At 45.3% G+C, this 27098-nt stretch overlaps 1 protein-coding gene across 5 annotated transcripts in view; it reads left to right on the top strand.

The window, feature by feature from the left end:
* GRAMD1C (GRAM domain containing 1C) overlaps positions 1-27098 on the top strand; it is a 1366575-nt gene that overhangs the window by 333136 nt on the left and 1006341 nt on the right. For all 5 annotated transcript variants that reach the window (XM_085621077.1, XM_085621075.1, XM_085621076.1 and 2 more), the window contains one exon: positions 1439-1542. In XM_085621077.1, the coding sequence (XP_085477203.1) occupies positions 1439-1542 (104 nt within the window). The remainder of the gene's footprint in view (positions 1-1438; positions 1543-27098) is intronic.

Below are 27098 nucleotides of genomic sequence, written 5' to 3'. Positions count from 1 at the left end.
ACATGGTTGGTGGGGGCAATTCAGATAGACTTATGGAGGAATTTTTGTTACAAGTTAGCAAAGTCGGGAATTGTGGAGATATAATTTATCCTTGTTGCACCTTCAAGATTGATGGGGTAAAAGTGTGAGTGTAGCAGATGCAGGTGCTCATTATACATTGATTGGTAAAGACTATCTTAATAGATTTCCTAATCATAAATTATTTGAACCAGATATCAAACTTGTAGACAGTGGGAACAAACCTAGCAAATTGATGGGATATCTTGAAGGTTCATTAGAATTTCCAAGGTGTTAAAACAAGTTTCAAAGTGTACATCGCCAAGGATGGGCCATGTTTGCTAGGGTAGCCACAACAGAGAGATATACCGATAGTGCTAGACCCCAATCATCCTGACCAAATGCTGAGAGCATTATCTGATATTAATTAATTTAGTAATACTGTGCGGCAAATAAGATTTCCACGGGTGTTCAAAAGTGATTTGGGATTACTCAAGGGTTTTGCACTGAAAATTGTGTTGAAGGATGGCACTTGTCCCAAAGTACACAAAACTTGTAGTGTGCCTTTAATTATGAGAGAGCCTCTAAGAAAAGAATTACATCAACTGTGTGAAGCAGATATCATTGAAGAAATGGAGGCTGCTGAATGGTTGTCTCCTGTGGATAGTGGCTAAAAAACACAATGTAGATTTAAGGCTGTACGTTAATCTGTGGGACCTTAACAAAGCTATCTGGGTAGATTGACTTCTTCTTCCGACCAAAAAAAAGGAACAACTCTGTATTTGTCATCAACATATCATCAAATTGCTTTACCTCCCAATTAAAGGCATCTTACATCTTTTGTCACCCCTGAAGGAGCATTCAGATTCAAATGTATGTCCTTTGGTCTGGCATCAGCTTTGGCTGTTTTTCATAGGGCAATGCATCACCCTTACAAGGGGCAAACCAATGTAACATACTCCCAAGATAACATGTTGGTTTTTGGGGAGAGTGAGGAAATACGCAGTGTGGTTTTATCCACGGTTTTGGAAATTTTACAGGAGAAAGGGTTGTCTATTATGTTCTCCAACCTTTCCAGTAAATTAAATGTACATATTTTTGTTTATTATTTTGTTTGTGAATTAAATAAAATGTTTTTTGATCTGTGTGTTTGTTCGAATTATACTTGTTTTTGTATTTTTGTTTTGATATTCAAATCGTAGAAATTGCTTAGGGTGTGGTCCCTGGCTTCCGGTAGTGATTCATTGGGGTCACCAAAAGTCCAAAGGTTAAGAAACACTGGTGTAGATTGTTCTCGTTTCATGTTTGAACCTATATGGTAAACCTAGTTTATGCTTGGCAGTTTTTCCGACTGGGAAAATATATTAGCCGTACACAAAGAAAAATGTTTTTGTGTTGTTGTAGACTGCTTGTTTGTAATTGCATTTTTTCTTGTCTTTAGATTATGCCTGTGCCTTGCAGAGAGATATCCTTCTTCAAGGGCGCCTGTACCTCTCTGAAACTTGGCTCTGCTTTCACAGCAACATTTTTAGATGGGAGACATCGGTAAGATAGCGCCTAATGTCTTTAGCACACCGCTAGCCCTCTTAAAATCCTATTCTTAAATGATGAGCAGTTCAAAGACCTTTAGCTGGTTCTTGGGTAGACTGTATTTCAGTTCACTCTATATTCCTTTGCTCATATTTAGTATATCACACAATGCAAACAGAGGTTCTGCCATGAATGAACAATTGCTTTTAAGGTACGTTTGCCCACACTGCTTTGGTAGATCAATCAATGATTCACAAGAATGAAATACCTTACCATATATGACAAAAGAAATAAGACAGACACTGTTAGTGCAAAAATGTGATCGATATATCATATAATCATATATTGTGTACGATAATACATATATCAATATTGAAGAACACAGGACTCTTTCACAACATAGAAAAACACATTCATATGTGCCTGATGAATATAGCACGTTACAACGCGTGCCTTTACTCAGCAGTAGGTAACAACGCGGTGGTTACAACGACCGCATTGTTACAATGCAATGCCATTACTACGCAAGTCATTACATAGACTTGCAGTAGATGGCGCTGTAACATTAGGAATGTATAATTTACTAGTCCAACTCCAGCCTATGCAACAGTAGGGAAAGTGTTGGAATAGTAAATGATACTATTCCTTATGTTAGACCGCCATCTACTGCAACAACCGCGTTGTAAAGGCATCGCGGTCTAATGACTGCCATTTAAAGGTTATTCTGTGCCTGATACATTACATAAACACTTATACAATCAAAAAGACAGTAAGGACAATTTACAGAAGTGACCTATGTATAAAAACTTGATTGGTCATCCGTATAATGTAATTGTCCATAATAGGACATACGCCCTTCACTCTGGCATGGATGTATCTAATTTGGCGTGGAGCGCCTATTCATTTACGTCGACGATTCAACCCCCAAATATCGAGTGTGGTTGAAAAGCATCACAGTGGATTCTTATTCAGGGCTATAAACTTAATGTTGAACAAGCTGTATGAAAAAAATACTAAGAGTCAGTGTATTGGCGAGCCTAAAGTGCTTCAGAAGAAAATGTTGATTGATGGAGTCATAAACATGAATCTCACCTGTTATTCAATGTTTCTCAGTAAATGGGATCACACACTTTCATCTCAAGTCAATAGATACCTGTGTTGTCAGAAATCCGTGTCAACCTCGCATGGCAGATCTGTATCATCTATGAACAAAGAGTAAGCCAGCACTAAGGCTGTAAATGTTCATACCTTTGTGAACGTATGAGGCCATTCCGTCCAAATCCAATTAAACTAAGGCGACAATAAGTGCTTCTTATGTAGCAAAATTGCTTTGTATCAAAAGAAACCTCCATCAGAGGTTTCGTCAAACACCAGGAGCTGTGGATGCTTCCCGGGACTATCTTGTATAAATAAAATGAGAGTAATGCAAGATTTTGGGGATCACCAAATCGGTGAATATCCCCGCTAACCAAGCCGTCCACCCCGCATCCACATACAAGAATACTGCAAGGATATCTACGACTACGATTTTCTACCTTGGAGCCGCTTACCTGTATTGGGGACTGCTGGCAGGCCTGCTATGTCTGAGTCGACGAGCTCGTCCTTGGTCCTTCTTTGTCGACTGCGGAGGGCTGCAGCTTTGGGGTGGCTGCGGACACCTTCTAAGGAGAGACGACTGCGTCAGCCTCAACGATCACAACGGATCTCGCCTCTTCTGACCGATCACACTCGCCCCAACGGAGCACTAGGAGGGCTGAGGCTCTGTGGTGGCTGCTGGACGACACGGTGTTGAGCCAGCCTTCTCAGACTCGGCGAACTCGCCCCTGATGACCTGGCACACTCGCATCCGTGGAGGGCCGTGGTGGCTGGAGAGGGAGACTGGATGACCCAGAGTGTCTGCGACTTCCTATGTCCCCAGCATAGATGGCTGCATTGAGAGGGGAGGTGGGTGCTTCCGCTTGACTCCGCAGGGGCCAATGGTCTGGCTGGCCCAGAGCTTTACTGTTGTGGCATTGCAGAGGATTTGGCCGGTTCTCAGGCTGGGTGCAACTGGGAGCAGCCTCGACCTTGTCATCAGCGGAGTCGATTGGGGTTGGGGGGGTGCTTTTTGCCTTCCTCCGACGGGGCACCCTGTGTATGGCTGGCCCAGGTTCTGTTCTCTGGAGCACTACCGGAGGTTGTTGGGGGTAGGGGGACCTTCGCCTGCCTCCGACGGGGGCACTCTGTTTTCTGGCGGGCCCAAGTTCTTTGGATATCCGGAGAACCATGGCAGGAAACCAGCCTTCGGAGAGGGGCGTTGGTTGTTTCCGGCTAGGTCCCGCATTATGGCTGGCACAACGTGGACTCTTATGGTGACACAGTGATAGGGTCAGTCTTTTCGGCCAATGCCTCGGGGATCGGATGCTTGATGCCCCTATCCTCTATCTTCTTTGAGACCATAGGGCATGCCGCTTCTCACCCCGGCCGAAGACCTCACTTGTGCCGCTGGGTGCTTTTCGCGACCCTGCTTTCCTCTCATTTCATGATGTGCATTGGCATGTTAAGTGTGCAAGCGGGCGCTCCGTCCGGAGACTCATTTTTCTCTGCACCAAATTACCTGCAACCCATATCTACTGTTTCTAATCAAGGAGGATTTTCTCCGCCTTGCTTCCTTGAGACTGCCTTTGATCGGGCGCTAAGGATTGACGCCTCCACCCGATCTCCACCTGGACAGGGTAAGTGTCTTCGCTATCTAAACTTCCCTGCAACAATGACAGTTCACTTGGAGCTAAAAGGCAATTGACTTCCTTAGACTGCGTGTCTTTGATCTTACCTCCCTTTCAAAAGAGCCTCAAAATGTAGCCTCTCTAGGTTATTCATCCTCTTGAAGTCAATTCTCAAATTGGCCACTGCTCACATAGCCTCGAAGATGGCCTGAACCTTAACCCTTTAAGTTCTGAATTAGGTACTCTCAGGACCTGTACCAAATGACATTGTTATTCACTTGCTCAAATAGCTTTCGAAGATAGCCAGAACCATAACTCTTTAATTTCTGAATTAGGTACTCTCAGGAACTGTACCAAATTACATTGTTATTCACTTGAGTAGATTTTAGACAAAATTGTTGAAATAATTACTTGCCCATCTTGTTATGCTGCTTTGAAAACTAGGTACATGACTACTCTACTAGTAGTACTCACTGTGCCCCCCCATATTTTCTCAGGGTCCTTACTTCCTCAGACCTACTCCCATATTGCTTAATGTGATCCCCATCCCCAATTTACCATTCCCCCCCCCCTACAGGCTCACCTCTGCAGGGGCGTGCTCAACACACAGGTGAGATGCCAATCACTCCCCAGCCCTTTACCAAGACCCCCTACTAATTTGGCTACCTCTCCACCCTTATTCTTTTGGGCTCTTTTAATCACTGCCTGCTACGCACATCGGTCAACATGGCACAGAGTACTTATCATGCATCTAACCCCTTTGTCCAATCTGGTGTAAACTCGGTTCAGATCATCTACCCCCCCCCCCCCAACCTATTGTTAGAGGCTAAGAAGACCTTTAAGCACAATATCCTCAAGAGATGGCCCGAAACACTGATATCGGACACATATATCTCAAACAGGGGCACTATAGTGACTGATCTCACCTTCTACATAAACAGAAGAGCGCAGTGAAGAAAGGCCCTCACCTCTATGCTGCGCTCCAAACAAACCAAAACACCACATGGTTTTCGTTTAACTACTCTTCCATCCCCGGCCCTTAAGGCGGAGCTGACTATCTCCCTTTACAACAATGGTAATGTCCTTATCCAAGCATCGGACCTGAACCTCAAGCAATTCAATTATGCCTTTTTGAGGTTCAAGAACTCTCTAACTAACTCCAACACCTCCCCCGACAGTCAAAATGTGCCACTTACTGACTCTGATCCTGAGATGATTGACGGCCCCTACTCCCCACTGCCCATGCTCCTGTCTGTTAACACGCCTTCCACGGCTCGACCCAAGTTAATGAATGCCATCCCAACCCCCCACACCACGAACTTGAAAAACCCACGTCTGTCTTGTGCTGATGAAGGTTTAACTGACCAGAGTACCCCCACACCTTGCTGCTATCCGCAGCAATGCCCCCCCTCTACCTTGCCTCAACTCCTATCTTCAATCCCCGGTATTACACACTATTCGCTCCAATAACGGGAGTGATGACCACCCTACCAACTCTTAACAGTCCGGCAGGATCGGATACTCACCCCTTCGGACCTGGATCTTACAATCTCATGGCCAGGAACCTTGTTGATGTCTCCTATATGCTGAACAATAACAGATACTCACCCACACTATCACTACACGCCTCACCACCCTCTACTCCTCCTAATTCCACCCCGCCTCTCCATATTCTCGCTCCAAAGTCTGATCCCTATCTCTAGCATGACCCTATCTCCCTATGTAACTGTGCCAATGGTCCTCCCCAACCATCTACTAACACTACCACAGCGGAACCTATCCTCCCTGAGCGGGCTACTCCTGCAAATAAGTGCTTGAGCAATCAAGACCTTGAGAAGAAGATTGATGACCTCAAGCATGATATCTCGGTAGTCAAAGAGTTGGTGCAAAGCATGCTACAGTTCTCCTTGAAGACGGAGAAGCGTTGGGTTTCACTGCCCACGCAGAGGAATGATAGCTACAATTCACAGAAGTTGTACTCTACCAAAGACATTACCTCCTTCTGCTCCAATCTTGGCTTCAGCTGGAGCTCGAGGCCTCTGCCTACCCACCACTCTCGGCCCCACAGACCCCTACCTCAGTTATCTGATGAAGACGTTCTCGCCCTGCTTGGGACCTACACTGACTCAGACGGTCTCCCAACCCAACTTTACTCCCAACATCCCCTCAATCATTGCAAACCCTGACAGGGCACCGAGCGTTAATCTAAGAAAGTTGAACATAGAGAACCTACATCACATAAACACCTCAACTCAAGAAGTGGTCACTTCCAACCTGCACATCAACTCGATGCTACTCAATTGTAGATCAGCTGTGAAACATGCAGCTGATATTTCTGATCTCATCATTGCGCATAACTTGGACCTTCTGATCATCACTGAAACCTGGCTCAATAATACTTCCTCCCCAATTCTTGACATCTTAATCCCTCCCGACTACTCTATTCTCAGAAGTGATCGACTGGATAAAACAGGAGGGGGCATTGCCTGCATTCATCGCTCCAACCTCACAATAAAACGATCCCCTTGTGCTGTCTTATCCACCTGTGAACAGCTAGTCTCTGAAATCTGGAACAAAGGCAAGAGGATTTGTGTGCTACACTCGATTCTGGTTTCAATCTAGTCTTCACAGAGCAAATCATGGAGGTCATTAGCTCGAGTTCGGATCAAATCTGCCACATATTCCTCGGAGACTTCAACCATCACTGGAATGACACAAATGATCCAATTGTCTATTCCTATAAGACCTTCCTCTCTGACCTCAATTTCTCACAGCTCTGTAAAGGCCCTACTCACAACAAAGGCGCCACTCTAGACCTCATCATTGCCAAAGACTACCTCATACAAATAGGAGAAATCCTACCCTGTGACTGGTCTGATCACTTTCAAATTCCTTTCCTCATCTTAGACAAGGGACTGGGTCAACCCCTCCAAAGTGAAACACATGACTCACAATATGAAAGACCGCAACATTAACATGATAACCTCAATTACCAAAAACAGCCTACAGCCTACACCCCCCCCCCTAATTTGACCAACCTTGAAGATCTTTCTGAGCATTACTTTAACACCTTTTCTAACATTCTTGACTCAGTTGCTCCGAATCAGCTAAAAAGGATCCCAGTCAAACTCTCTAAACTATGGTTTAATGGTGCCCTAAATGACGAACGGCGCAACCTAAGACTCTCTTAGAGACTCTGGAGAAACTCGCCTTCCACCACACAGCTCTCTCAACTGAGGAAAGTGAGAAGCGTTTACAACAAACATACGCTTGGCAAAAATCAAACACCTCAGATCTCAACTGGATGGAGCAAAATATAGTACAAAAAAACTCGTCAAAATCATTAAGGAACAATCTAATGAATCCTCTAACCAGAGCTCTACTGCGTTATCCCTGATCCCCAATGGTGATGACTTTACAGCTCACCTCGCTGAAAAAATGATGAAAATAGAGCTGGAGCTATTACCCACCACCCCAACTTTGTTATCCAAGATACCACCCGCAGAATCAGGGGAGGTGGCAGAATCCACGACAATATATCCGCATTTGGGCAGCTCTCTCAAAAACAACGCATCTTGGAGCAGTTTTTTCCTACCAAGACTGCACTGAGTTACTTCGCAACATGGCATCCATCAAACCCTCCAACCACTTTGGTGATCCTCTACCTGCCAAGCTCTATAAAGATTTAATCTCAGCCGTTCTCCCTCTTTGGTCCAAGATCATTCATGAATCCCTCTTGCAGGGTAAGATTCGGGACTGCCTAAAAGTTGGGCAAGTTACTCCCATTCCTAAGAAGCCCACCACGGACCTATCAGACCCAAACATCTACCGACCTATCACCAGTAGCTTGACTCTAGCAAAACTACTTGCAAAATGCGTTTATTCGCAGCTCTGCAAACACATTGAGAAATATCAACTCCTGGATCCCCATCAGTCAGTATTCAGAGCAGGCCACAACACTGAAACGGCACTAACTCACTTTGTTGATGACGCTATGACAGCTCTTGACCAAAATGTCCCTTGTCTCCTGATCCTTCTAGACCTGTCCTCAGCCTTCGATACCATGAAACCTTGATTGATCTCCTACAACATAGGATGGGATTGTCAGGCCAGGTACTAAATTGGTTTTCCTCCTTCCTTCACAACCGCACGCAAAGGATCAAAGTTAATCATGTCCTCACTTCCCGTACCCCTGTCCTGATTGGAGTCCCCCAAGGTTCTACGCTCTCGCCCACTCTCTTCAATCTATTTATGTAGCCTCTTGTGGTAATTCTGAGCAGAGACAACATTCAATACCACATGTATATGGATGACACACAATTGTACCTGAAGATCTCATCGCAAGAGGACATAAAAACATTAAATGCTGCACTTGCCCAAACTCAGGAATGGTTAGCCCAGATTCATCTCCTACTAAACACTCTCAAAACTGAATTTCTTTGATCACCCCACCTAACCACTATGCTCCTACCCTTGACTGGATTAAACACCTAACTGCTCTGAACTGCATACCTCACGTTGTAGACACTGCAAAATCTTTAGGTATCACCTTTGATAAACACCTGAACATGCAAGCACACATCAGTGCTACTGCTAGGGGAGCCAATTTCCAACTCAACACACTGAAGAAAATCAAACCATTCCCCCCCCCCCCCCCCCGAAAGAGCTCAGGTCGGCAGTCCAATCCCTGATTATCCCTAGATTGGAATATGGGCTGGTGACCCTCGCAGGACTTCCCAAAGCCAGCTTGACCCCACTCAGAGCTACCTTGAGTGCTTCATCCAGGCTTTTGACGGGTTCTAGAAAATTTGATCACATTTCACCCGACCTTTTGCAACTAAACTGGTTATCTATTGAAGCTAGAATCCAACTCAGGATAGCTTGTCTGACTCATAAAGCCATACACCACAATACCCCATACTACCTAGCAAATAAAATTGAGCTATCGGGCTCCAGCCGGAACCTCAGAAGTACGTCCATCCTTCTTTTGAAACCTCCAAAAGAAAAGGTCAATCAACTGTGTTCTCCGGTCTTGCTCTGAGAATCTGGCACTCCTTGCCACCCAAGATTAGATCAAATCTTTCCACTACCTCCTTTAAAAAATTGGTCAATAGACTACTACTGAACGAACATTAACGCACTGATCATGCTCGTGTGCTTTGTTAGTAACCAAAATCTTGAAGTATTGTCACTGATGTACTATATGACTTTTAACTTCTTTTGTTCCCAGGCCTCGATAGCTCCTTTAACTACATCAACTATTGACTTGGCTCGTTCCTTTTCAGTCAATATACCTTGATGCACATCGCACATCTTGGTTCTTCCTATTGTATGATGTTTTTCGCGGGGCGCTCTATGGCGCCTCGGATACACCCCTTTTCTTTATTCTTGAATGTTTCCCCACAGGTTGTAATTTCACTCACCTTCTTTATATGCTTGTGTGTTTTATTGATAACAAAAATCTTGAAGTATTGTCAATGATATTCTATATGTTTTTACCTTCTTTTATTCCAGTCCTTGGTAGCTCCTTGAACTGCATCAACTATTGATTTTTGGGATCGTTCCCCCTTTTTTTTGTTAATATTCCTTGATGCACATCGTGGTTCTTTCTATTGTATGATGTTTTACTCGGAACGCTCTATGACGCCTCTGATACACCCTACTGTTTATTCTTGAATGTTTTCTCACAGGTTGTAATTTCACTTACCTTCTTTGTTTCGTATAATTGCAGACGACAACTCTGTACAGCGCTCTGATACCCCTTTGGGTCTTGTTCGCGCTCTATAAAACTTTTCAAGTAAAATAAATAAAATTTAAAAAGATTAATGAGTGAGTACTCCTGCGAAAGTGTTTGCAAACACTACAGTCCATGTTCCTAAAAAGTCAATAAACATAAATAAATGATCATCCGAAAGTGTGAGCATTAGCACTATTTTCGGTGTTCCATGTGGCTTACCTCCTCGGATTCTTCTACGACAATGAAGGCTGTTCCTAATAAATTAGAAGAACATCATAATCTCTCCAAGACAGCTAAGGCTAGCACAGGCATTATGTAACTGGAAATAGCAGCAATAAGAAATCATGTCAAACATGATGCATAGTAGGATTGCTGAGACTTGCTGAATATTGAATCAGTAACTTGGGGAACTGTAAAAAAATCATATGCAGCGACCTTTTTGTGTTTATGAAAAGAACTTTAAACCTTACAAAAAGAGGTTTCAGAACTGGATGATAATAACATCGGAGGCAATTTAAGAATTATTGGTCTGCCAGAGGGTTCTGAAGCTCACGATCATGATTCTTGTCTCAGCTTCCTGGAATACTTCATCCCAAAGTGACTGGTATATTCTTCAAGAAAGACTTTGAACTTGAAAGACCTCTTAGAGTTCCATCTTGTCCTACTCCTAACAAGCAAACTCTGGGAGCTATTGTCTGCAGACCACTCAAATTCCACAATACAGAATCCATCTTATGATTCACTGGGAAAAAGAATAACATCCTATGGGAAGATAGAAAAAGGTTTGTCTCAAGACAACATGAAAAACACGGTTGATTTGAGGAAAGGATTTCTCACCACAAGACCAAGACTAAGGGCTAGAAATCCGGAGCTCTCCTTTGCTGGACCTTCTAAATTCAAAGTTTCTTTGAACTGCCCCACACGTATTTTTACTGATGATAAGGAACTTAAAAAAAAATCTTGATGAGCTGGATGACACAGAGATGGATATCTCTTCTCAGAAATCTACTTCTCTTACTTCAGCATATTCCAGTTCTGATTGACTACACAATTGGCAGTGATATACTATTTTAACTTACCAAGTGTTTCTTACCATATTGTTTAAAATTGACCTCTTTCTGAGATTATTGGTCTATAGCAAATAATTTCTTACTGTTCGATTAGGTTACTACTGTTCACTTACTGCTTTTGTGCTTTTTCAAATGATGGGGTACGTTTTGCCAATGTGTGCTACTTATCTGCGACACTTTGCTTTATACTAAAGCTCAGATATGTCCTATTGTGTTTCTAAGTACCCTGATTGCTTCAGTATTTTCCTTCTCTTCCCTACGCCACAAAGATTATAATTGGGAGGCAGATGGGTGAATGGGTTGAGAGGGTGGGTTCATATGTTGTAAGGTTTTGTTTTCATGCATTACAGTTCTTTAATGTGGTTACAGTTTCTAAGGCTTCTTATGCCATTCTGTTCCTCTTCTTTCTTTCTTTGTCTTTATCTCTCTCTTTCCTTTCTCTCCCTCTTCTTCTGCCCTTCATATTCTTAAAAATCAAAACATGTGCTACTATTGTTCGATTGTGTTCTAGACATGATTTTGATGTCTGCTCTTTCAGTGTATAATCCACCGGCATCACCTTTTGATTTACTCATGCAGTCTGCAATTAATGCTCTGAAAACTGTTTTCCTTAAGTATAGGAGATTGAAATATCGTATTAATGGTGTCAACTGTCTGATTATACTTACTAAATGTGACATCATACTTTTACAAGAGTGTAAAACTGACTTACAAGTAGCTCAGTCCCCATCAGATAGATTGATGATATAGCATGTTCTCCTGGTAAGACCAAGAAAAATTAGGTTGCGACAATGGCTGCAAAAAAGTGAACATCACTAAACTTTCGAATAGCACAGATTGGTCTTCTCTAACAAGAATCTCATGAGCTACTGGTAGCTCTCCATATTTATATTATATGTATACCAAAATTGAAAGGTGTCTTTTCAAGATGAAAATGTGTGCATTTTGAGAACTAATAAGCTGATGTTTTGGAGAAAAATGGTTCACTTCCTAAAATATATTTGAAACTGATATTTGAGTGACAAATCATGCGGCGGTGTGGAGACTTATTTCCTACATCAAATTAGTGCCAAGGGCATTGCACCCATGGCTGTTATGTAACTCATGTAGAGTCATTCCACCTTGATAAAGCAGTTTTTATATTACTGCTTGCAACTGATGACTTTTTTTTTATTAACCAATCGCATCCGCCAACTCTTCCTTACAGACGCCGAGTACAGAGACGCTTCGTATCCAGCCGATTCCAGCAAAGTTTTCCTCGCCCTGCGATGCACAAACCAGACTGTGAGGTCCCGCTACACCATCGAAGGGGGCCCCGCCCCAGATTCTTTCTGTAGGGCGTGGTGCCACATCTTGTTAGGCCCTGCTTCCTACTCGGGTCTCTAGACCCCCGTTAGTGTTACTCGCTGGATCTATCCAGAACAGAAAATTCTCTGGGTTCCGCCTTTGGGCATCTGTCCCCCTCTTCCATGTGGAGACGTTCACGGTTCTTCAGCCTTTTCCAAATCTGAATTTGTCAGCTGGTTTTGACCAACGGAATCCTACTTTTCTATTCTGTGAGCCATTTTCTAATGGACCCGTGGACTCTTTTTCATGTTTGATGTGTATATATTCTTTTCTTCCCCCGAACCCTACGGCCCATTATCCTGGACTGCATCTTGCTTGTGCCCTGAAGAAGGTGACGGGTAGACCCTAGCCCTACACCGAAACGCGCATCGGTACTGTGCTCCACAGGCACCTCATAGTGGTATATATAAAGGAACCACAATGTACTAATGGTTTCATTATAAAATTGGTTTTTGAATGAATTATCAATTGCTATTTATGTATCTTGAGCAATATGATTGGAGTATTGTATTCTTACTGTAGGAGAGTAGGGTCTGCTATCCTATGGTCACCCCAAATTTTTGCTTTTTGCTTCACTGGTTTTTGACATATTGAGGCTGTGGGCCTGCCAATCAGACCCCCAGCCTGCTGTTCTCTCTACTAAATTTATACTATGCACCCTAGGTGCATAACCAATTGGAAGTGGATCACCCTGTGAGCCCCTGTACCAGTGTACACTAGGTACCCAGGGCATTGGTGTATCTAAGGCCTGCCAGGGGCTGAAGCATGTATTATGCCACCCCAGGCTTGGCCTAACAAATTTGACACAACTGGCTGATCACTCAGCTGGGGTAAGTTGGTGTAACCACCTCTTACTTAGGTGTAGTATACCTATACCTAACCTTAAATGGGACACATGTTAACCTATAAGTCACTCCTATGGCAGGCCTTAACAATCCTGAAGGCAGAGTGCTTGGTTCCATGTGAGATGGTGCTCTGGCATGAGCTGAGCCTGTCTGCAGTGGTCGGAACAACTTCCTTCTACTGTTTCCAGATATCGTCATACCATATACTCTTAAGTGCATTATGACCCTCGCGGTTAAATGCTAACTTTGGTTTGGCTTTATCAAAACATGTCGAGTAAGGTGTCATACGAATTGGAATACTAACCCCTCGCCAATTCTGGCGACGGGGTTAGCATTCCACCCTTCTAGAGGGACACGACATGTACAGTACCTGAAACCCGGGTAAAATCAGACATAGCCTCAGCTCCACAAAATGGATGCTGCCACCACAGACACAAGTCTGCCCTTCTGCTGCTGGGAGTCCTTCCAGCTTGGGAGGTGGGGACAAAGGGTTTCCTGCCAGGGGAGGTGCGTGCACCACCCCAGACAGGATTTTGTGTATTGGTCAGGTAGGGCTTGAAAGAAACCAGACATGCCTGAGGCTCACAAGGAGCCTCGGTGCATATGCCAGTTCAATCCGGTCCTGGGGCACACCAGTCCCGGGCCTGGGGCGAGCTGGACAAAGGATTGGGGGTGTAACCACCCCCCTTCCTGGTCCCACCCTTAGGGAGGGACCTAGCAGGTAGTCCGGCCCCTAGAATCCGCTTAAAGGTAGGAGCTGTGTCCTAAGACTTCAGACATCCTGGAATCAACTTAACTACAAGAAGAAGACGGGAACTTCGACGCTCTGCCGCACAGAGGACTGAAGCCAATCTCCCCTGTGGTCAGGGAGTGACCACCTTGCTGACGCAAGCACCATCCAGCGAATCAACGTCTGCTTTGCCGCCGCCTCCCGCCAGAGCCCGAGCCCAGAGACTGACAAGACCTGGACCTCCAGACCTCTCACCGCCCGATCCACAGTCCCTGACAAGAAGGAACCCGTGGAGGCACCGAGACACGTGGAGCCAGCCATCTTGAAAAGACCACGACAAGCTGCAAGCGCAACAACCGAGGCTCCTTCCAAGTTGTGCTTTGGGATCTGAGAAGCCCAACACCCGAGCAGCATCTGCACCAAAGGTGAGCCCTCCAGCATCTCAACGATCTGTGTGGGGCCCTTCTGCATTTTGCCACTCGACGCGCCTAACCGGTTGCTGGCCCTCTGGCTAGTGGCCATCTTGGCGACGAACTTCAAGAACTACACCGCTGGTCTGGTTGCTCCAGACTGGCCCTTGCTCCCCTCCAAAGGAGCAGTCCCTCTGACCTTGCTGGTCAGAACCATCAGCTTATTTCGTTTTCCACAACAATTGCTTTTGCCAAGGCTTGTTTGCTTCGATCAAGTCGCCGACAGCGAGAGCCTGCGTGGGACAGCTCGTGAACAGACTCCTGGATGTCGTCGACCTTCAGGGATCACGTGGCTGCAGAGACAAGCTGCACCTTTCCTCCTGTTTGCACCCGACATCGCCTGGTACCCACCTGGTGCCACGCTGGTCACTGGCTAGTGACTGTGAACACTGTCCCCTCTGCTTATAGGTCTTCTACAACTCCGATCCACTCTTGGATCCACCGCATCTCTTCCGGACCGATCGCCTGCAGCATCTTTGACTACAGGCTCCATTGAACAGATAGAAGAAACCCGACGCACTTCGAGACCTATGCACCCGCTTCCTGTGGGTGAGGTAAAGCTGGCACTCCGGTGCCCAAGTGTAGAGTATCGTCTCTAGTGTCTGTGTTTCCAATCTTGAGTTCATAGTCCATCCGGAAGATCCTTTTTGCAGTAACTTTGTAACTTTTACGCACCCATTGAAAACCTATGGGAGCTCGCGTGTGACTATTTGCTCTGCACCCGCAACCCGTGGACCTCCTGGTCACTAACTGAAGTTAGCTCCTTGTAGGCCCAGCGATTCTAGAGGCCCTAGGCCTTTTCCCTTTTCTGTTCGTGGTACTTATACCACTATTTTAGTATATGGTTTGAGTGGCCACCAGGGCCTATCCATATAAAGTGCAACTTCTGTGTATTCTAACGTATTCTTGTTTAACGATTTGTGCTCCTGTGCTCATAAAGAGTCTAGGGGTTACTTTGAGAAATAAATACATATATATTTTGAATATATATCTGTGTGGTGTCCTTTCATTGGTATAAAAGGGGGTTACATTTGGTAAAACAGCTTGCTTAACACGTTTCACGAGTTTAGCCTCAAAGACTGCTTAGCCTACGCTACCACTACGGCAGCTAGTCCGAAAAGGTTGACTTACAACCACACCATAAGGGTTGCTTGGCATGGTACAAGGTGGTCACTTTAACTAGTGAACATCATATACCAGGCCAACTTCTCACATTGGTGAGCAGCGGTTGGATTTGAGCTTGCTGTGTTTTACCATTGTAATCTCTTGGTTACCAATTGAAAGATCACATAGGTACCTGGAGGTACATATAAAACAAGATTAGATATACTTAAGTTCTACTGAACTTAGTGTTGTAGAGCAAAGGGAGTAGCACACCCTGACTACAACTACTAGATAGGTTTAGTAGGTAAACCCAAGTGTAGGTAGATTGCAACACATCCACCCACACTTAAGAGCAATGGCTGGGGCAGAGGGGTCCAATGTACCCATCTCTGTTGAGAGTGACCCCCAGAGGGCACCATCCATCTTTGCTACCCTAAATCAAAATGAGCTCAGGCAGTTGGCAAATATCAGGGGCCTTAAACAGCCCAAGAATCCTACTTCTGCTGAACTCAGAGAGCTTTTACAGGCTGATGAAGATCAGAAAGCTCTCAGGAAAGCCTCCCAGTTAGGCCCCTTAGGGACAGGAACAGGAGGCCCCCATTCTGAAGATGCTACTGAAGTACCCCTTTCCAATAGCCATCCCTTAGATGAGAATCATACTACAGAGGAGGAAAGTGGTGGGGATACAGAAGGTAGTGAGGATGAAGGGAGACCTAGCCCAGTGCCAAGTGTTATACGTGGCCCAGCTAACTTAAGGCTATTGGGGACTGACAATGGGATAACCCCATTGGATCTCCCCAGTGGACTTAACCAGGGGTCTGGGAGGCAAAGGAATCACTCAGGTGAATCTAATGCTTCTCATACCTCTAGAGGCTCTCAAGGTCACTCCAGGAGAAGGATGACCACCCCTCAGAGGAGGGAGCATGAGGCCAGAATGCAAGAAGCCCAGCTGAGGATCAGGAAGCCGGAGCTAGAAGTAGCTCTGATGGAAGAGAAACTGAGCAAGGCTAGGCAGCATAAAGAGAGTGGGTCTATACCCACTGGTGGCAGCATTGTCCCTAAGGACAAAGATAGTGTCTTTGATAATAGGAACCTGTCCAAGGTTGTGCCCCCCTACAAAAGTGGGGATGACATCCACAAATGGATGACTGCTCTTGAGAGAGCCTGCAAAGTGCAGCAGGTTCCTGAAGACCAGTGGGCGGCAATCTTATGGCTCTCCTTTGAGGGGAGAGGCAGAGATAGACTCCTCGCTGTTAGAGAAGAGGATGTCAGAAATTACAGAGTCCTGAAGAGTGTCCTAGTTGATGGGTTAGGCTTAACCACTGAACAGTACAGGTTAATGTTCAGAGACACCCAGAAGACACAGACTCAGGACTGGTCTGAATACATTGAATGTGCCACTAAGGCTTTGGAGGGTTGGTTGCTGGGAAGTAAGGTATCTGATTATACAGGATTGTACAATTTGATGATGAGAGAACAGATTTTAAATAACTGTCAAAACCAGCAACTGCATCAACACTTGGTTGACTCTGATCTGACCTCTCCCCAAGAATTGGGAAAGAAGGCAGACAAATGGGTCAGAACCAGGGTTAAGCAAAAGAACCAGAACCAGGGCCAAGGGGGCGATCAGAAGAAAACAGACCAAAAGGGTGGAGATCAGAAATCTAAAGACCAGAAGTCTTCAACAGGGCCCCAAACTAGTACTAAAGAGGGTGGGTCCCAGCCTAAAGGGAAGAAGAAAGAAGGTCAAAAGAAACCCTGGTGCAACTCTTGCAAAAATACAACTCACTGGACTACTGATTGTAAAAAGGGTGGAGCCCCCAACACTGTTGCCCCTAAGGCACCTGCTCCCAGTACTACTGTTAGCAGTGTTGGTCCCCAGACAAAGGGTGTAGTGGGAATCACTATGGGAACTGAAGGAGATTCTGACTTAGACAGAACCCTGACACAGGCAGTCCTGATCTGTGATGGGGACATTGATTTGTCCCTGACTGTGAGCCCCAGAAACCTGGGCAAGTATAGACAGACTCCTTTAATTAATGAAAAAGTGGCTCAAGCCTACAGGGACACATGTGCCAGTGTCACTATGGTGACACCAGGCTTTGTGGATCCTGGACAGTACATACCAGGTGAGAATTACCTGGTGACCAATGCCAGCAATGCCACTACTTCACATAGTGTGGCAGTTGTTAACTTCTCATGGGGAGGGGTAACTGGCCTCAAAAGGGTTGTGGTTAGTGCAGACCTCCCAGTAGAATGTTTGTTGGGCAATGACCTAGAGAGTTCTCTATGGTCTGAAGTGGAGTACAAGACACATGCAGAGATGTTGGGTATATCACCACATGTCCTTGCTGTGACCAGGTCACAGGCCAAAAAGTGCCTTACTGAACCTCAGGTCTTGGATCCTGGAACAATGGACCAAGCACCTACCAAGAAGAAGAACAGGAGGGTCAAGGCTGTGCCTTCCCCCCTGCCTCAGAGTGATGATCAACCTTCCCAGGAAGCTGATCTAGAGAACCCTGAAGGAACTATCCCTGAAGAGCTTGAACCTGATCAGGTTGAGTTTCTGGGGACAGGGGGACCTTCAAGGGCTGACTTGAGGCAGGCTCAGTTATCCTGCCCCTCTCTTGAACCCCTCAGACAGCTGGCTGCTGCTGAGGCTGCTGGGAATGCTCAAGGTACCCATAAAGTGTATTGGGATGATGGGCTCCTTTATTCAGAGGCTAGAGACCCCAAGCCTGGTGCAACCACGAGGTTGGTTATACCTCTGCAATTTAGGGGCTTCCTTCTTACCTTGGCCCATGATATTCCTTTAGCAGGACACTTAGGCCAGAACAAGACTTGGGACAGGCTTGTCCCTCACTTTCACTGGCCTCACATGAATAAAGATACAAAGGAGTTCTGTCGCTCCTGTGTGACCTGCCATGCCAGTGGCAAATCAGGTGGCACAACAAAGGCCCCCCTAATACCACTACCTGTGGTGGGGGTCCCCTTTGAAAGAGTGGGAATAGATATAGTGGGTCCCATGGATCCTCCCACTGCATCTGGGCACAGATTTATAATGGTGGTAGTGGATCATGCCACCAGGTATCCAGAGGCAATTCCCCTTAGGACCACTACAGCCCCTGTTGTGGCCAGGGCCCTGCTGGGAGTATTCTCCAGAGTGGGGTTTCCTAAGGAGGTGGTTTCTGACAGAGGTACCAACTTCATGTCAGGATACTTGACAGCTATGTGGAAGGAATGTGGTGTCAACTACAAGTTCACCACCCCTTATCACCCACAATGCAATGGGCTTGTTGAGAGATTCAACAAGACCCTAAAGGGTATGATCAAAGGATTACCTGAAAAGGTCAGGCAAAGATGCGACATCCTTCTACCCTGCCTTCTGTTTGCTTACAGAGAGGTCCCACAAAAAGGAGTTGGCTACAGCCCCTTTGAATTGTTGTTAGGGCACCCTGTAAGAGGCCCACTGTGTTTAGTGAAGGAAGGATGGGAGTTACCTCTCAAAAAGCCTAAACAAGACATAGTGGACTATGTACTTGGTCTCCGCTCCAGGATGGCTGAGTATATGGAGAAGGCATCCAAAAACCTTGAGGCAAGCCAGGCCTTACAGAAAGCTTGGCATGACCAAAAGGCTGTCTTGGTTGAGTTTCAGCCAGGACAGAAGGTATGGGTGTTGGAGCCAGTGGCCCCAGCAGCACTCCAAGACAAATGGTCTGGACCCCATACAATCCTGGAAAAGAAGGGAGAGGTCACCTACTTGGTGGACCTAGGAACTCCCAGGAGTCCCCACAGGGTACTCCATGTTAACAGGTTAAACGCATATGTTGACAGGGCAGACATGGGCTTGCTCATGGCTACGGATGAGGGACAGGAGGAAGAGAGTGACCCTCTCCCAGACCTGTTGTCTCAGAACCCTGAAGATGGCTCAGTTGAAGGAGTGACCCTTGGAGGCAACCTCACTGCCCATCAGCAGACTGAATGTAGACAAGTTCTACAATCATTTCAACATCTGTTTTCCCTAATACCTAGCCAAACTGACTGGTGTACCCATGTGGTAGACACTGGTGACAGTCTGCCTGTAAAGAACAAACTTTACAGACAACCTGACCACGTCAGGGACTGTATAAAGGCTGAGGTACACAAAATGCTGGAATTAGGTGTCATTGAACCCTCAGAGAGCCCCTGGGCTAGCCCAGTGGTTCTGGTCCCCAAACCTCACACCAAAGATGGCAAGAGAGAGATGAGGTTCTGTGTGGACTACAGAGGACTCAATGCTGTCACCAGGACAGATGCACACCCTATTCCAAGGGCAGATGAGCTCATAGACAAACTAGCTTCTGCTAAGTTTTTGAGCACATTTGACTTGACAGCTGGCTATTGGCAAATCAGATTAGCTGAGGAGTCTAAGGCCAAAACAGCATTCTCAACCCCAGGCGGGCACTACCAATTTGTGGTGATGCCCTTTGGTCTGAAGAATGCACCTGCCACCTTCCAAAGGTTGGTGAATCAAGTCCTTACTGGGTTGGATGACGTTTGTGCAGCATATCTTGATGACATTGCTGTCTTTAGCGCCACCTGGGAGGATCACCTGATCCACCTGAAGAAGGCTCTTGAGGCTCTGCAAAGGGCAGGCCTCACTATCAAGGCTACTAAGTGCCAGATAGGGCAGAGTAAGGTTGTGTATTTGGGCCACCTTGTAGGTGGAGGCCAAGTTCAACCACTGGAGAGTACGATACAATCCATCAAGGACTGGTCCCCTCCAACCACCCAGACTCAAGTTCGAGCTTTCTTGGGCTTGACTGGGTACTACAGGAAGTTTGTTAAGAACTATGGGTCCATTGTGACTCCTCTTAATGATCTGACATCCAAGAAATGCCCAAAAAGGTTCAGTGGACAGTAAGCTGTCAAAAGGCATTTGATGACCTGAAGAAGGCCATGTGCTCTGCACCTATCCTGAAAAGTCCTGACTACTCCAAAGAGTTTATTGTCCAAACAGATGCTTCTGAGTTGGGCGTGGGAGCTGTGCTGTCACAACTTAATGTAGATGGTCAAGACCAACCCATTGCTTTTATTAGCAGAAGGTTGACCCCCAGAGAGAAGAATTGGTCAGCTATTGAGAGGGAGGCCTTTGCTGTGGTGTGGGCCCTGAAGAAGCTGAGGCCATACTTGTTTGGCACTCACTTCAAGATTCAGACCGACCATAAGCCCCTCTTGTGGCTAAATCAGATGAAGGGTGAAAACCCCAAACTGCTTAGGTGGTCCATTTCCCTATAGGGTATGGACTTTACAGTGGAGCACCGGCCAGGTACTGACCATGGGAATGCAGATGGTCTCTCCAGGTACTTCCACTTAGGACATGAAGACGATACTGGTCAAGGCTAGTTTAATGTCCCTGCGTTTGGGGGGGGGTGTGTAGGAGAGTAGGGTCTGCTATCCTATGGTCACCCCAAATTTTTGCTTTTTGCTTCACTGTTTTTTGACATATTGAGGCTGTGGGCCTGCCAATCAGACCCCCAGCCTGCTGTTCTCTCTACTAAATTTATACTATGCACCCTAGGTGCATAACCAATTGGAAGTGGATCACCCTGTGAGCCCCTGTACCAGTGTACACTAGGTACCCAGGGCATTGGTGTATCTAAGGCCTGCCAGGGGCTGAAGCATGTATTATGCCACCCCAGGCTTGGCCTAACAAATTTGACACAACTGGCTGATCACTCAGCTGGGGTAAGTTGGTGTAACCACCTCTTACTTAGGTGTAGTATACCTATACCTAACCTTAAATGGGACACATGTTAACCTATAAGTCACTCCTATGGCAGGCCTTAACAATCCTGAAGGCAGAGTGCTTGGTTCCATGTGAGATGGTGCTCTGGCATGAGCTGAGCCTGTCTGCAGTGGTCGGAACAACTTCCTTCTACTGTTTCCAGATATCGTCATACCATATACTCTTAAGTGCATTATGACCCTCGCGGTTAAATGCTAACTTTGGTTTGGCTTTATCAAAACATGTCGAGTAAGGTGTCATACGAATTGGAATACTAACCCCTCGCCAATTCTGGCGACGGGGTTAGCATTCCACCCTTCTAGAGGGACACGACATGTACAGTACCTGAAACCCGGGTAAAATCAGACATAGCCTCAGCTCCACAAAATGGATGCTGCCACTACAGACACAAGTCTGCCCTCCTGCTGCTGGGAGTCCTTCCAGCTTGGGAGGTGGGGGCAAAGGGTTTCCTGCCAGGGGAGGTGCGTGCACCACCCCAGACAGGATTTTGTGTATTGGTCAGGTAGGGCTTGAAAGAAACCAGACATGCCTGAGGCTCACAAGGAGCCTCGGTGCATACGCCAGTTCAATCTGGTCCTGGGGCACACCAGTCCCGGGCCTGGGGCGAGCTGGACAAAGGATTGGGGGTGTAACCACCCCCCTTCCTGGTCCCACCCTTAGGGAGGGACCTAGCAGGTAGTCCGGCCCCTAGAATCCGCTTAAAGGTAGGAGCTGTGTCCTAAGACTTCAGACATCCTGGAATCAACTTAACTACAAGAAGAAGACGGGAACTTCGACGCTCTGCCGCACAGAGGACTGAAGCCAATCTCCCCTGTGGTCAGGGAGTGACCACCTTGCTAACGCAAGCACCATCCAGAGAATCAACGTCTGCTTTGCCGCCGCCTCCCGCCGGAGCCTGAGCCCAGAGACTGACAAGACCTGGACCTCCAGACCTCTCACCGCCCGATCCACAGTCCCTGAAAAGAAGGAACCCGTGGAGGCACCGAGACACGTGGAGCCAGCCATCTTGAAAAGACCACGACAAGCTGCAAGCGCAACAACCGAGGCTCCCTCCAAGTTGTGCTTTGGGATCTGAGAAGCCCAACACCCGAGCAGCATCTGCACCAAAGGTGAGCCCTCCAGCATCTCCACGATCTGTGTGGGGCCCTTCTGCATTTTGCCACTCGACGCGCCTAACCGGTTGCTGGCCCGCTGGCTAGTGGCCATCTTGGCGACGAACTTCAAAAACTACACCGCTGGTCTGGTTGCTCCAGACTGGCCCTTGCTCCCCTCCAAAGGAGCAGTCCCTCTGACCTTGCTGGTCAGAACCATCAGCTTATTTCGTTTTCCACAACAATTGCTTTTGCCAAGGCTGGTTTGCTTCGATCAAGTCGCCGACACCGCCGACAGCGAGAGCCTGCGTGGGACAGCTCGTGAACCGACTCCTGGACGTCGTCGACCTTCAGGGACCACGTGGCTGCAGAGACAAGCTGCACCTTTCCTCTTGTTTGCACCCGACATCGCCTGGTACCCACCTGGTGCCACGCTGGTCACTGGCTAGTGACAGTGAACACTGTCCCCTCTGCTTACAGGTCTTCTACAACTCCGATCCACTCTTGGATCCACCGCATCTCTTCCGGACCGATCGCCTGCAGCATCTTGGACTACAGGCTCCATTGAACAGATAGAAGAAACCCAATGCACTTCGAGACCTATGCACCCGCTTCCTGTGGGTGAGGTAAAGCTGGCACTCCGGTGCCCAAGTGTAGAGTATCATCTCTAGTGTCTGGGTTTCCAATCTTGAGTTCATAGTCCATCCGGAAGATCCTTTTTGCAGTAACTTTGTAACTTTTACGCACCCATTGAAAACCTATGGGAGCTCGCGTGTGACTATTTGCTCTGCACCCGCAACCCGTGGACCTCCTGGTCACTAACTGAAGTTAGCTCCTTGTAGGCCCAGCGATTCTAGAGGCCCTAGGCCTTTTCCCTTTTCTGTTCGTGGTACTTATACCACTATTTTAGTACATGGTTTGAGTGGCCACCAGGGCCTATCCATATAAAGTGCAACTTCTGTGTATTCTAACGTATTCTTGTTTAACGATTTGTGCTCCTGTGCTCATAAAGAGTCTAGGGGTTACTTTGAGAAATAAATACATATATATTTTGAATATATATCTGTGTGGTGTCCTTTCATTGGTATAAAAGGGGGTTACATTTGGTAAAACAGCTTGCTTAACACGTTTCACGAGTTTAGCCTCAAAGACTGTTTAGCCTACGCTACCACTATGGCAGCTAGTCCGAAAAGGTTGACTTACAACCACACCATAAGGGTTGCTTGGCATGGTACAAGGTGGTCACTTTAACTAGTGAACATCATATACCAGGCCAACTTCTCACACTTACCATTTACCTGATTTCCATTGCCTCGCTTGTGGCGTCCTTTTTCAATTCACCTACTATCATGGTATAAGATACCACTGTCTTTTGTATTTCAGGTCCCTGTTTTCATATGTATGCAATTCTTTTAATGTGTGATTGTGTTAGTAAGACAACAGTGCGTATGTGATTTAGGTATGTTTGACTATTTAAATTGTGTTAAGATGCAACTGGTATGAGGATGTTTTAATTGTTTCTGCCGTTATTTATTTTGTTGGGGGAACCATACTTCCAATTGCTTCTGTATGGATTCTGTGGATACAATACATTTATGTTATGATGTCATTTGTGTTGTTTTGAGTCTTATGTATATGTAAAGAAAAACATTAATAACATGCAATCAATGTCTTGAAATTGTTACATTTTGAACAAATTAATATATATTTTTTTGTATTATCCTTTCTTCAGCCTGTCTTCTGAATGTATTCTGTTTGATACATTGCTGATGTTGCTCCCCGTATTAGTGATTGATATATAGTCAGCCAGCCAGAGACGGTTTGTGCTCAGAATTATATATAGGCAGGTGACAACTTTTCCCTTCCTGTGGAGGGTTTTTATTTTTGCTGCTGGCAACTGTGCCTGATGCACTGAGGTGATAACTGTTGGGAATCATGCATATGGTGGCCACTAATGTAATGTAGTCTTGAACAACTCTATTAATAATAGGAGCTCTGGATTATTTTTGTTGAACATATGTAGCTCTTGTTCAAACACCTTCCATCGCTCCCATAGGTGACAAAGAATTGTCAAAAATGTATGTAAAAATAAACTATTTGTCATTTTAAATTGTTATTTTTTGACATTGCCATAGATCTGCATTCTGGACAATCCGAAGGAATCAGACTCAAATGCAACCCAAACCTCTATTGATTCAGATTAGTTTGAACCAATCTCATACACTTTTTTTTTTTAAAGGTTTTGACGACCTGTTTTGGGTATTCTTTAGTGGAACTGTAATTACCTCAACTTAAAAAGAGTAGCATAGAGGGTACCCGGCCCAACCACCAAACAAGAAAATTAACACACCACTATTGCGGGATGCAGGTTTTAATACCCTTCTTTTCAGCTGGCTCCCATGGTTGGTGCGATGGTGGTTATGTGTAGCTTAGGGGACCAGCTGCTGTGTGCAACTGACATCTCGAGATGGGTAAAGAAGTCCCTGCTGGGGATGGCAGGCATGTTCAAGCGACATTCCCTTAGGGAAACAGACCTGATTCCTATGTGCCTAAAGCCTAGGGGATAATGTAAAGTGTGGTGAAGGCCTTATATACTCAGCCAACTGCTAGGATAAGACCCAATGGGATATTTTCTGACTATTTATTTTGACCTAAAACAAGGCTCTTGAAAGGGCTGTCCATTATCGACGGCCTTGTTTCCATTAGTGATTAAGCACCTGTTACACTCTATTAGCATTAACGGAGAGATCTCTGGGATTACATCACTGTCAAGGCGTCTGCTTACGTAGATGACATTTGGATATTTACTTGTAATGCTGAATCCTCCAATTCCTTAACTGGAACCATTAAATCTTTCTTGTTAGTATCAGGATACACACTCAATAGAGACAAGTCTGAAGTGCGAAGATAGAGCAAACTTGGTGGGGAGAAGTTCTCGTTATGGCAAAAAATCATTTTTATAAGTATTTGGAGACTGAATTTCATTAAACCTTCTGGAAACTATCAGGCATAATGAAAGCTTAACACTAAACAAAAATGTGGATACCTTTGCGAAATCACCCCTACATTTTTAACCTTGTGGGGATGGATTATAACTATTAAAATGAGGATCACTCCTATTGTGAACTATTTGCCGAGTATGATTCCTTTGCCTAAATGGATCGCATGGTAAATGATTTTCTTGGGAAAGCTAAAATACCCAGAATCTCTCTAAAAAAAAGTTAAGATTACCTAACTATCAAGGTGGGGTTAGATTAGCCAATTTTAAGGATTCCCAAAAGGACTTTCTATTTAAACAATGTAAGATGGCTTAATAATATCGACTGCTGTGGCCCCAGTGGCTTGATGTTGAAGAATCGATCCTTCAGAATTGTAGCTTAATATCTTATCTGGCTGACTCTGGTTCTAAATGTATACTTCCTTGCTCTAAACTTTTAATGATATCAAAAAGATCATCATGCATTTAGACGAAAAATTGGCTACCAAACTTCGGAATTCCAGTGTTGCGTCTTTGTAATAACAAACATTTTCAAATAGATAAGCAAACTATGCACTGGACTGAATGGTCCTCTAAAGGAATTGTTATAGTAAAACAGCTTGGGCTTCTGTCAGAACCAGTTTGCTTTGCCACCATTCAATACACTTACAAGCCGGATAATAAAGAATTTTACAGATGTCTAAAATTCCAGGGAGCTCTACCCAAAAGGAAAAATCTTAATTTAAACCCTTACATTCTAGACCTCACCCTAAAACTATGTAACATTTGCTCTCCAAAGTCTACTCTTTATTCTTATCTAAATCTAAGAAATTAACTGTATCTACACAATCAAAATAGGAATCAGACGCAGATTTACTTTCCCTTTACCTTGATTATGCTGGCGATATGGGCATCCTCCTTTAAGAATAACATTTTCCCCTCTTTAGCTCAAAAAATGAATAACCTTTCCCCCTCTTTAGCTCAGTTTTGTTTTTCTACGTCATAGAATACACCAGATCCTGCAAAGATTATATAAAATGAACCTATGAGATTACCCTTTGTGTTTGAATTGCAATCTTGGAATAGGAGTTCTTGCAAATATGATTTTTTGACTGTCGGGTTTTGAAGATATTTGGGACAAAAATATTTGACTTTATAGAATTGGTTTTGCATATCTAACCTAAGTTTTGTATCTCTTACCTCCTTACCAGTCCTACTGAGCCTTCTATACCCCCAAAAATTATGCAGATTGTTAGAATTGGGGGTTTGTCTCGGCTGAGGTAATAACCAAGGCCAGACAGGAACTAACACTCTAGTCAGGGTAAGCTAGATACACCAACTGAGATAACCTGTGCTCACCCTCTGGTAGCTTGGCACAGAGCAGGTAGCCTTATCAAAAGGGTCAATGTGTGAAGTATTTGTGCAACACACACACAGTAACACAATTAATACACCACAAAAGACTACACAGGGTTTTGAGAAATAGGGAATATTTATCTGATTAAAACGAGATGATACAAATACAGTGAATACTTTGCATGATATGCGAGTTTTCAAATGCAGGTAAAAATAAGCCCCCCTTAGGTTGTAAGTGTATGAAGTACAATGAAATCAGTGTTTTGTGGTTTTGAGTATTGGGAGAACACTTGTGTTTTGTAGGTTATGCACGGTCACTCTGACTGGGTTGTATTAAGTTCAGCCTCACAA

This window comes from Triturus cristatus, chromosome 8 (assembly GCF_964204655.1).
Source record: "Triturus cristatus chromosome 8, aTriCri1.1, whole genome shotgun sequence".
Lineage (NCBI taxonomy): Eukaryota > Metazoa > Chordata > Amphibia > Caudata > Salamandridae > Triturus > Triturus cristatus.
The sequence above is the reverse complement of the archived record's forward strand: the minus strand, read 5'-3'. Positions and strand labels throughout refer to the sequence as shown.